This window comes from Aythya marila, assembly GCF_965140915.1.
Source record: "Aythya marila genome assembly, chromosome: 5".
NCBI lineage: Eukaryota > Metazoa > Chordata > Aves > Anseriformes > Anatidae > Aythya > Aythya marila.
Window position 1 is genome coordinate 8,914,659 of NC_139046.1, and position 12,541 is coordinate 8,927,199.

General features: G+C 45.9%; 1 protein-coding gene across 1 annotated transcript in view; it reads left to right on the forward strand.

Annotated features, from left to right (window-relative positions):
* The first annotated feature begins 4,420 nt into the window (after positions 1-4,420).
* Positions 4,421-12,541, forward strand: part of AKT1 (AKT serine/threonine kinase 1) — a 72,071-nt gene continuing 63,950 nt past the window's right edge. Inside the window, exons 1-2 of the mRNA XM_082762162.1 lie at positions 4,421-4,579; positions 10,915-11,089. Of these exons, the coding sequence (XP_082618288.1) occupies positions 11,044-11,089 (46 nt within the window). The 5' untranslated portion in view covers positions 4,421-4,579; positions 10,915-11,043. The remainder of the gene's footprint in view (positions 4,580-10,914; positions 11,090-12,541) is intronic.

Consider the following 12,541-nt stretch of genomic DNA (forward strand, 5'->3'; position numbering starts at 1 on the left):
GACTCCGAGATGGCTTCCACTTGGAGCTCAGCACAGCCAGGACCAGTGCTCTGATGGTTTATTGCTGTGCCCACGCCCAGCTGCACTGCTGCTCCTTCCACATTTCCTTGTTGGGATCTGCAGGGATAATCAACCACTAAGACTGCCCTCAAGTTGATATGCCCATATTGTGCTTAACTGTGTAATTTTAAGCGAAGAGCATAATCAGCGGTGGGAGTGTGAGAGATGGGAACGTAACAGGAACCTAGCAGCTTTTACTTTGGGTTTCTATTTTCAATATGTGTGTATAACTTCACTATTTCAGTGTCGCAGGGTTTTCCTTCCTGAGTATAGTTAGGATCGCAATGTTTCCTCACACAGATTACTGGAGTTTCAGCATTCTCGGGTATTTTCCCAGAACTAAGAACTCACAAAATATTATTTTACTAATAAGGGAGAAAAGCAGCAGTTTGAAGTAGATTTCAGTCCATTAACACCAGAAGCTGTGTCTTTTGATGTGTCTCTACAAAGCCTAATGGTGCCTGGTCCAGAAAGAGACTTGTGGTTACTACTGCAACAACAAAAACAACTGTGGTGGTGTATGGGACACAACTGATATATTTGCTATTTTTGTATGCTCTATAACTAGTGCATTTTCTATGCAAACCATTCAGTTCCTGTTTATATACCAAATTCCCCCCCAGCATGTTTGCTGCCCTGTGTTACAGCTATCATTATTCCTGATGAAGAGGACTGTAAGGCTCTGGCTTTGGAGTTTGTCAACAACACCATTCATGACTCAGCCAGAAAAGCTCTTTGCAGGACTGGGAAGTGTGCCTTCCTCCTGCTCCAGCTGGAGGAAGCGTGCTGACGCCCCAGCGCTGCCCAGCTTTAGCATGCTGGCGACCGGGAAAAAGAATCTGGAAACTAAACGTAGGTCTCCTGTCTGACCTCTCCAAGGAGTTTTAGCAAGTCATCGGGAAGAGCTCGCAAAAATGTTCTAGCAAACAGGCATAATTCAGATCGCTGCTCTTCGAGTTACCAGTGTAGCCAACACTGAAGTCTTGTATTGACAGGACGAATTTCTAAAAAGCAAAGTCACGATGTTTCAATATGACTGCATTTATTATTTTTTTTTCTAGATGGCCTGCTATTGTTTTGCTGTCGAGAAATACACCTTCAAACATTGGATTTGTTCAATTTTAGCAGCACACTTATGTTTATTACAGTTGGCCCTGCAAAATGCACTTTCAATTTGCATACTTATTAAGATGGGTTTTTGTCTTAGATCAAACCTGAGTTGTTCATTTAAAAACTTTTAATGCCTAGACTGAAATATTGTAACCCTAATGGGATCTCATATAGTCTTCTCCCTTGAGTACAGCTTTTAAAAAGGAAGGTACAAATTCCCTGTTGGACCATAAATGTGCTGCTACTACTTGCAGTTACAGAGCAGAACTTGTTCTACTGGTGGTGAACTCAATAATTCCACTTCATCTTCCCGTGCTATTCTTTCTTTTTATGCCTGACTGGATAAAAAACATTTTTTATCCAAAGCTGCATAATTCAGACATTTTAAAATAACTTGAAAAGTTACATCAAATTATACGTTACCTATATATCTGTTAAAAATGGATGGGAACAGGAGAGCCTGTTTTTCTGCTGTGGTATTGATACAGGCTTTAGGAATCAACCATTCTTTGCCACTAACCCCTGTGTTCAGTATCTTAGGGTAATACAACACCAAGGAACAGTGATGCACCTCATCCTGAACCATTTAAACTAGAGTAAATAGATGTGAAATTTGAGGAAGTGCTCAGGGAAATCTAGGGACTTCCCTCAAAATTAGGGTTTATAGACTATAATCCCATTGATGATAACTGAATGATAAAGCTCGCATTGTTTGCATTTATAACAATTCTTGAGTGATTTCATTGTTCTCAGAGAAAAGAAGGCCTGCTTTTGTTCATTGTTGATACAAAGTCACTCTTGCTGCAGACCGGGCACTTCCTACTTTACCTGGGTATTTTTATCCACTGTACTTTGCTGTGTTTGAGAGATAAGCCTTACTCCAGACTCCGAATCTAACTTCCCCTTCAGATTTGGGGAATGTCGGATCCAGATCAGGATCCAAACTTTCTAGTTTGGGCCTGTCTTTCATCACAGTAAATCAACAGTCGGCAAATCTAAACAATCTGTTCGCATTGAATTTTTTTTTTAATTGCACTTCCTTTTTAGCAAACAACAGAGGTTTATTTTCTTCTCTTCAGGACTGAAATCTATGTTTACCATATGACCTTATTTTTAAAACTGCTGCTTCGTTTGCAGGGGGGAAGTTCTAATGACCTTGCTCACCACGCAGCCTGGGAGCTTATCAATCAGAGCAGGGTTTGGCAGGAAGACAAGAAAGCTCTCCTGCAATCAGATCTGTTACCAGAGATCCCCCTGCCTATACAAAAGTGTCTTACAGCCCTGAAGTCCAGTACTTACACTCTGTTGCTAAATGTAATTGCAGGCTGAAGACTCAAAATTAGTTCATAACAAAAATAAAATAAAATAATCCATTTAAGTTATGTACACGTTGTCTTAACTGCAAACTTTGCACACTTACAAATAATTTCCCTTTAAAGATATCTTTGGTACCCACCTACATGTTAGTCTACATTTAATATTCTGAGCTTACTTCATGATATGTAGAAATGTGATCGCAATCCCAGAATGTTTATTACAGATTTTTCCTTCCATTATCTTCGCATATTATTAGGGTGTGGGCAGTTCTCGCAGCCATTTCATTCTGCCCTCGCATCAGTACAAATCTTTGTACTGATGGTAGATGCGGATCTGACCCTACACTAGGCAATTAGGCCTGTACTGGGGGGCCTGCTTTTTCTGTTAAGTTACCTGAATGTTACATTTTTTAAACTGTGCTGAAACATGTCTTACTAACCCTAAAGGAGAGCTACAGAAAATACCGTACTGGTGAAGCAGTTCTGGCAGGAGGAAATGGTCTGTTTGCTGGCGGGTAAGGAAGTCTCTTTCTTTCTCCTTCCATTCTGAAGAAGAGCGAACCCTTTCCTCCTCTTTCTTGTCACTGGCTCCTCTAGGGCACTGACGTACGCAAAATCCAGCGATCCATTTGGCACTCAGAAAACTCGTGGCAGATATGATAGATCGGACAGACCTCCTAGCTGATCAAAATGGAAGAAGAAAAAATTAAAATGTGAATTTCAGTAAACACCCATAATCATTCAAATGACACAGTGGGAAAGCCTCTTATTATATCAAATAGATTTGCTGCCAGTGTAAATGCAGAGTCGTATTCCCCAGCTTTACTGCTGTAAACACATTTTATGCACCTTTATTTTGTTAACAGAGCAACGCTGTGGGAAGATGTGCCATTTTCTAAATTCTAACTAGCTTCCAATTACAGAAACGCGATCATCAGTGATCGTACATTCCCGAACAAATCAAATCATCCTTACAGCCCAGTTAAGAGTTTATGGCACCATCAATTAGAAAATAAACAAAATCCCTTAATGAGTAAACAGGGCAAATTTTGATACTGGAAGCACAGAGAAATAATAAATCTGTCAAAGCCATTTCTGCAACGTTGTTTTTTTTTTCTCTCAGAGAAGAGCAGCTCTTAAAGCCTTACAAAATACTGCCCTGCCGCAAGCAATAGTTTGAGTCACTCTGGCGATTTGGGGCATTTTGGGGCGTTTTGGGAGCAGGGCGGCCTAGGGAGAGGCAACAGCCGGATTTATGGCCCTGGCTGCTATTTGCTTGGCCTTTCTGTGCCTCGCAACCCACCTGCTGTGGAAAGGGGTATGGAAATATTGAAAAGTACCAAGATTTATTTAATTATTGAATCAATCAGAATTCAATAGGTGCAGGGAAAGCCTGTGAGCGTTGTGCATGTGTGGATTTTCACTGTATGGCTTTGGGGAAGCCTCACAAAGTCACCCTGGTGCTGTGGTGAGACAAAACTGCTGAGCTTGGAGGGGACCCTGAGGGGATCCATGTCCGACCCCCCGCGGTGTGTCACACAGGCCGAGGTGCCACGAGGCCGCCGGGCCTTAGCATTTTGGGGCTAATTATCAGCATTTCGGGACTAATTATCAGCATTTCGGGCAGCCCGGGCTGTGGGGCTGTTCCCGCTGGGCTGAACGGGGAAAAGGGGGGGGGGGGGAAGAGAAGGGGGGAAGAAGGCTGCAGCGCAGCTCCTTGAGGTGTGTGTGGCGTGTGTGTGTGTGGAGGGGGGGGCAGGCGAAAGGCAGGGCTGCTCCTCCCGGCCGGAGGCGGAGCGGCGGGGGAGGCAGGCGGGCAGGGAGGCCGGCAGGCAGCCGGAGCGGCTGTGCGAGCCCCGTGGGCCTGCGAGAAGGGGGGAGGAGGAGGAGGAGGAGGAGGAGGAGCCGCCGCCCCGCCGCCCGGGGATGGTGAGGAGGAGGAGGCGGCGGCTGCCGTGAGCCCGGTTAGGCCTTTGGAGCTCGGCACCCGGCCGGCTGCCCCCCCCCCCTTTTTTTTCCCTCCCCCCCCTTTTCCCTTCCCCTCTCCCCTTGGCCGCCGCCCTCCCATCACCTCCTCCCCGGGCTGCAGCCATGTAAGTGCCCCGCTCCCCCGGGCTGGGAAGGGCTTGGGGAGGAGGAGGTGGTGGTGGGGAGGGAAGGAAAGGAAGCGCCGGGGCCTGCTCGGCCGAGCCGAGCCGAGCCGTGTGGGGCCGGGCAGGGGTCGTGGGGGCCGGGCTGAGGCTCGGGGGGCTCCCCCCGTTGTCCCCCGGCTCCCCCGCCCTAGGCCGCGGGGGCGGGCTGGGGGCTGCCGCCGCCCCTCCGCCGCCCAGCCCAGCCCCGGGGCCGCCGAGCTGAGGGGGGGTGTGTGGGGGGGTGTGGGGGTGTGTGAGGGTTTTTTTTATTTTTGGGGTGGTTTTAGGGGGCTGCGGCCCGGCTAGGGAAGGTGGAGCCGGCTTGGGGGGGGGGCTCGGGGAGAGCAGGAAGCTGCTGGCTTCCCCTAGGGGGTGGAGGGTGGAAGTGTGGGGGGCTCCCACCCGGCTCCCCCCTCTCTATCCCAGGGGGTCGGGACCTGCCCGAGCATCCCTGAGGGGAAATGGGGGTTTGGGGGGGGGGTAGAGGGGAAATGAGGGGGGCACGGGTTATTTCGGAAAGTCTGGCGGATGAAGTAGCCGAGAGCTCCTCCGCCCCCTTCCCCTCCGGCTCCCCCCGCCCCCGTTTGCTGCCCTTATCTTTGGTGGCAGCCCACCGAGGGGTTGCACATTTTGGGGGGGCGATCCCCTCCCCAACCCGTGGCTGCAGCTCCTCGGGCAGCCCTTCTGGAGCTGATTTCTCCCCCCTTTTTCTACCTGCAGACCCGTAGGGTGCTGTGTGCAGGTGCCCCCTCACCCCATCCTGCTCCCCCTTCCCCCCCCCAAAGGTGAAATTCTGCCATTGCTGAGATGTTCCTGGAGACTTCTAGGACTTTTACTTCTCTTTCTGTGCAGAACACACAATTCTAATAGAGTACGTGAGCACACTGGGACTCCTTACATATTTTACAGCGTGGTATTGATGCTAGTGCAGATTGCACCTTATTGGGGTCCCCCCCCGGCCCCTTATACCCTTGGGAAAATATTTAACTATTTTTCCTTCTGCTTTGTTTTCCTACCATCCCGAGCAGATAAGAAGCAAATCTGTGATTTGCTCTTGTTTGTTTTATTTATTTGTTTTGTTTGTGCCAGGGGAGGGCTGTATGTTTCAAAATACAGTTATAAAGGGGAGTTACTAACGCTTAATTCAGGAGAATATTTGTTTACAGGTAAATAAATTTGACATACTGCATGACTAGTAATTACTTTTTTGTAGTAGCTAATTTCCTGATGACAGCCACAACATTTGTCTGAGTTAATAGATTTAAAGACGCTGTGGAGCTACCTTTGATTTTTTAAATGGGAGGGTTTTCATCGTGTATGACACTTATAGAGCTGGTTTTGGTGCCCAGCAGTGATAAATCAAATGGAAGAATTGATCCAGTGGCCGCAAGTAACCTGTAGCTCCAGCCCTGGGGTTTGCTGGCTTATAAAAACGACCCCTAAGTGATTACATTTAGGGTTCAAATAGGTTCGAGACTGTCTTGGTTTGTTTGGGGGAGGAGGAACAAAACTTCTGTTATAAAGGCATTAAAATGGAATTTGATGAAATGCATCTGAAGTTGGTGCAGAAGTTCTGAGCAGCACAGTTCTTAAATTATACGAGTGTAAACTGTAAAGGGACTTGTTCTTGCTTTGGAACATAAAGAGGATTTTGTCTAGCCAGTGTCTTTGACAGAGAGAGCATGAAGAGGTTTCTTTTCTGCCATCGCTTGGTTTTGAAATACGCAGCTCCGTTTGTCCTATCAAACCGTAGTTGTGGTTGCAGCTTGGGCAGCTGGGTGTCGTAACTCCGGCCCCTCACCTGAACAAAATTAACCTCCTGTCTATTGATTAGTAAAGACAAATTACAGCTTTGTGCGCCTAGATTACGCTGACATACTGAAAGAAAAGTGGAAGTGGCTTTAGAGATTTTTATTTTCTCCCCCAGTTACCATTTTTTCTATGGTTCTTAGAATCAGAGGAGCGTTTCCAAGCCTTGATAAGCAGCACAAGCAGTCACGAAATGCCTGTCTCGATGCGGTGTTGCTCTGAGATGGGCTAGGAGCAAAAATTGGTGACCACGCCTAACTCAAGGCCCTCAGTGCATTTTTGTAAAGTAAGCTAAGATGCTGGAACTGTGTGGTCCTGGGCTTTCTTGAAAGCTGCCTGCCCAGATTTGGTAACTGGGTCACGGTGCGAAGCTGCTGTGAGTTCAGAGGGCCCCGGGTGCGCTGGAAGCAGCGCTGCTCCTGCGAAACACCGAAGGTAGGATTTGCATAATGCAGGAGATGTACTTCACCGGTCAAAGCCTGGTGGGGATACCTCTCTGCACGCTCTACTTAAAATGTTGGCTGGAGCCCAACTTCGTTGTGTGCCTGTGCAGTTTAGATGCAGTTGGCCGTGAGCTCAAAATGAGATGTGAAAGAGCGCAGGTTACTCTGCTGTCTCATGTCGTGGGCCCAAACACACGTCTCTGCTCCCCTGCAGTTCTTACATGTCCTGTATATTCTTGTGACCGTGTCCTGTGGCTGAGGTAGGCAAACAGGCAGCTGGATCCTTCTTCAAGCCATTCTGCTGTGGTCCTGATCTGGGCTGATGGGCACAGCCAGCTTGCCAGCTGATCTGGGCAGGATCTGGTTGGATCTGGTCCTCCTTCCAGCGAGGCTTTCTCTCCTTCACCAAGATGAAGTAATTACCAGAGATGCTCCTGCATCCCCTAAGCTTAAGTTTCAGCATTATGGAAGACTTAATTTTCTTCCTGCTCTCCTTTAGAGTTTGAATAGAAAGGAATATAAAATTTCACCTTGGAAGGAGGGCGAGGAGGACAGATTCATCTCAGAGGGGTTTGGAGGCAGAAGGACGCAAACATGAGTCGAAGAGCCAAAAAAGAAGGAACTCTCCCAAATACGGAAAAAGACGGTTCAGCTCCACCTTCTGTTTGTTTGACTGACTCCTTAAAGCAGGTTTCACTGCTGCAATGCACAGGGAAGTGAGTTATCTCACTATTTGTGAAGAAGTTAATAGCCTTTAAGGAATTAATGGATGCAGAAAAGCAGCACACGCCGTGGTACGATGTTGATGTCACACTATTTGTGATTTACTGCGCTTCACCCGTGTGAGAAATATTTTGGAATCGAAAAAGGTATTACAGAAATGCACGTTGAAAATAAGCAAACCCAGCGCTAAAAGATGGAGTTGTTTAGCTTTTGACAGTATTCAGTCATGTGCAGACACAGGCTGGAGCAGCCAGGTCATACTTACCTCAGATGCCCTCTGCTCACTGGGAACCATTCCTAGATGGCCATAAATGAGGTCTGTAATCACTTCTTTTTTTTTTATTCCTCTAAGGGCTTTATGCAAATGGAACTTTCTCTGGTTTACACATCTTCAGAAATACACTGACCTGTAGTTAACTTGCTCTTCTCCTCTCTTCCAAGACATTACTCTATTACTTGCTACCACTCTTTTTGATAGTCTTTTATTTACATAGGTATATTAAGGCCAACTTGGACGTGTGTTTTGAAGCATACCAGGTAGAGTGGGTTTGCTGCTGTTGGAGCTGCATCTGCAGACATCTTATTGCACGGTGAGAAGGGATTCCCAGATCTTCATGCTGAAGAAAAACTATATTTCCCCTTATAAATTCAGTGCACTGAAGGATTGAGGTGGAGCCCATGCTGCAGGTTGGCGGTAGGGGATGTTCAATGTTTTTTTTCCCCCTTCCATTGTGCCATGGTACATGGTGCTCTGTGCGTGGCTCCTTCATAATATCCTCTGTCCTGTTCACCTCTTTGCCTTCGAAGGAGATGTGCAGGTAGACACATCCCTGAGAGCAGGGCTATGGTAGCAATTGGGGAATGGATGCTCCTTGTATAGGAACTGTAGGCAGAGGGCAGCCCAAACCTTTTGGACGTCGCAGAAACCAGAACAAGTAGTTCCTCCGAACTCTGGGTTTCTTTGCTGATCTGCTTTTTTGGACTGCGTAGTCACTGTGATTCAGTTTGAGGTGAGGATTTAGGTGGTAAGGAGCAGGAGGTTGCCAGGCGGTGGTAATCTTGGCAAGTGTTAACCCAGACAAACCTGGAATAAATTAGGTGGAGGTTCCAGAGTTCTGTGCCCTCACACCTTTTTCTGGTTTAAATAATAGGATTGTGCTTTCTACAGACTAGTTTGGCTCATAGCTTTGGTAAAGCACAATTCTTGAGAAGGATGTTGTCGGCTTAATGCAGTTGAGTTGGTGAACTGAAGGTGCAGAGGCAGGTTACGCCGTCCCCGTTTTCTGTTACGGGCCACGTTCGATGCGTTAACTTTCACACCTTGGTGTTGCGTTTCCATACCTAAGCTGTGATAATCTTGGGGGTTTTGCTCAACGCTTTGCAAATTGCTCGGTGCTTCTGTAAAGCCCTGAAGTGAGGTCTCGTCTCCTGTTGACATCAGGTCAGTCTAGCTAGCGTGACTGTTATGTGTGTGTTTTTGATAGGAGGGTGAAAGCCTGCCACGTTCATCAAGTTGTGTCTTAATTGCTCTGGATCCGAAGGAATTTGTCGTGGACAACTGGTAGCAGTGGGTTGCTGGTCTCTATGCTGCAGCATATGGTCCTTGCGTATTTATTTGGGAAATTGAGGGATTCTTACAAGTCTCTTGTCCCAGTGTCATTTTTTTGTGTGTTTTCCCTCCCTCGGGCAAATGTCTTATCTGTTTCTCAGAGTGCTAATTACAAGCAGAAAGACATGGCAGATCCATAATTTGGAAAAAAAAAATCATCTTTTTTATTATTTCCCCAGAAAATAAAATGTTACTGGAAAAGCTGAGGACTGGGGACAAACAGTGAAAGTTCACAGGCAAAATGTTGGTTCTCTTGCATCTTCTCCCAGTGAATTTCAGTTTGCAGCGACGGTTCAGATCCGATTCCCCTGCTTTGCAGAGAGTTTTATTGCTCTGGCAACAAAAGGCACAGCCCCTCTGTCCCTGCTGGCGTTTGGGTTCTGGGCTGGACTCGTTTTGACCACCTGCTTCTTCCACCCAGGGCTGTATCTTAGTGAGTTATGTGGAATTAGTTGCTTTTTAATCTAGTTTCTGATGGATATCACCTGCGTGCTCACCAGTAATTGATGCACAGCTGCCAAGTGCAAGCAGAGCTGGTACGTATTTGTTAGGTGGGGATGGGAGGTCTCCGAATTTAGAGAGAGACGCTGGTAACAGCCAGGTCTTTGGTGGCATGTTCCAAATGCTGCTAGGTTCTGCTGTATTATATTCCTTAATTACTGCTGAGAACGTGTCACCAATTACATTTCTGATTGCTTAACTAATACCGGGCTGGATGGAGGTACGGACGCTTCCGAGAGCACAGAAGTCGTTAAAGGAAAACAAACAGAGAACATTTGTACCGCAAGCAGGAAAATAATCAGATTCAATTTAGAAAAATAATAAAAGCTGGTGCATCTGGGAAGAGATTGCTTTCAGTGAGGGAGGGAGATGTGAAGAACATTTCGGTGGTAGCTGGCCATGAGATAAATGTGTTTTCAACAAGATGCAGCGATTTTGAGCTATTTAGGTAGGGACTTCATCTCATAAAGTGGAGTGGTAAAAATCCTGAGTTGTGCTTAGGTGTATTACATTGCAGGAAAGACAGGAGCAAATTGCAGCGAGTTCAGAGAAGGGTGATAAAATTGATCAAGGTGCTTATAAGGGCTGAATTAGGGCAGCAGAAAGGTACGTGAGCTTATCTGAAGTTCTTTGTACGTGTCTAAGAGAGGAAGGAGTCGTAAATATCAAAGATAGAGAAGAGGATTTGGGGGAAAGTCATGGAGATTTGAGTGGGAGAACAGGATGACGCAAGGTAGGAAAACGTGAAGCGAAATTATGTGGGGAAGAAAGCAAATTTTTACTCTCTGGGCTTTATCTCTAAGATGCACTGTGTTGATAGACTGGCGTACAGCAGGCTGTAAGGAAACCTTCCAGAAGAAGTTCTGGAAGTCTTCTTGCCAGGAAATACAACAAGGCTTTGCTAAATCTCAGAATTTTGATTGTTGAGGGGAGCTTTATGTTGTTGGAGAGCTGGGAGACGTCTTCTGGGCAAAGTCTTGCAGCCGCCTCTGCTCTAGACAGTGTGGAGAAGCTGGGCTCTAGCAGGCACTCGTTCCAGCACCTCCACCCGCGGAGATAGCAAAATCCTGGTGAAAAGCAAAGCCCTCATTTAGGATTAGTAATTAAAATAATAAAAACAAACAAGCAATGAAAGCTACTTCCTGTTGTATCCCCGATTTGCCATGTGATGTACTTCAAATGACGGTGGACTCTTCTTTTGATCCTTTTAGAAGTAGCCGAGAAGGAGGAAAACGGCAAACCCAACAAGAGCCCCTTTGTGGACACTTCTGCTGAAGCTCAGAAGTTTCAACAGTGATCTTTTGGCGTAAGCTGATCTTCCGAGAGACATTCCTGCCATTATGAATGAAGTAGCAATAGTGAAGGAAGGGTGGCTTCACAAACGAGGTAAGTGTCCTTTCTTTCCAGGACGACCGGGTGTTGGGCCATGCAGTAAATTGGCTTTTTCTCTGGGCACGATGTGCCCCTTAACAGGGTATCTCGAAATTGTCAGTTCTTGTTCTCCTGTCCACCCTAACGGGAAACTGCATCTAAGGAGCGCGTGTGACTTTGTCAAGCTGAGAAAGCACACGTTGTAAGGGGATTTCTTTGGGGTTGTGCACGTGTGAGTTTGCCGAAAACTGCACCAGCTCTTCGGTTTTAAAATGATTATGAAGATAGCAACTAAAAGACACAATACGTAGAGTGTTAAAGGTTCAGCTGTGGCAAATTCTTTGTTTCAAATGAAGGGCTGTAGCTTTTCTTTTTGTCTTCATATGCCGTTAGAAGGTAGTGTTGTCTTGAGGTGAGTCTTCATTTGTACGGTGATGATGCGCCTGGATTTTGCAAGCAGTGATGTTCTCTTGCAGAGACCTGCTGGAGAACGTGGTGTTTGGGTTGTGTCTGAACCACTTGGTACCAGTGTCCTGGACACGCAGAATAGCCTTGAGTTTGTGCGCTTGGTGCGTTCCTGTTTTACCACTGATGAAATCTTATTTTTATCAGAAGTCTTCTCCACTGATCGGTGAAACTGAAAAACATAGTCACATGTACAGTTAGGCTTTTTGCCTTAAACATTTATATGCTTATTTTTATGGGGAGTGGGTATGGGAGAGTGTTTTTGTTTTCAAGTACTGTGATGCTGCTCCTCCAAGGCTCTTGGCTTACCTGTTTCTGAGTCTTTTACTATCGTTTCTTGGAAAGGAGAGACCAGTGTTAGGTACTTTCCGTAATATCGTCATTTTTTTGGACCAAAAGCAAAATCTGTGTGCTCCAGCAGTAGGGAAGCTTGCATAGTTCTGCAGACTCAGGATTTTTCTAGAGGGTTTGCAACAACATGCCTGAAGGTGCAAAGGTATAGTGTAATTGTTTTTGGAAGAAATGGAAATACATTATCATAACCTTGATAAAGGCTGATGGCTCATCTGCAGCAATAAAGTTTATAATCCATGTTTTAAAAGACTGGAAATACACATATTTAACAGCTGGATATACAGCTTAGTTGAGCAAATTACCTGATGCCTGATGTAAAAATGCTTTGATAAAGTTTGTTGTTTTATTGTTGTTGTTGTTCTGGTCTGTTTTACTTTGAAGCGAGGGTAGGAATGCTCCTATCCACTGATTATTTTAAATTACTCCCTGGATAATCCTGGTGTATCCAGGCTACTTCATTCTGATAACATACTTGTGGATTGCTGTGTTTGGATAAAACAGGAGAAGGAAACACAGAACCATGTTTCCTTTCCCGTTTATGAATCTAGAAAGTCTTTAAGTAAGCGATATATTTTTAGTTTTAAATGATGTTTTCAGACTGTGGGTTTTTTAATCGTCCTTTCTTACAATTATTTCTATGCTTATCTC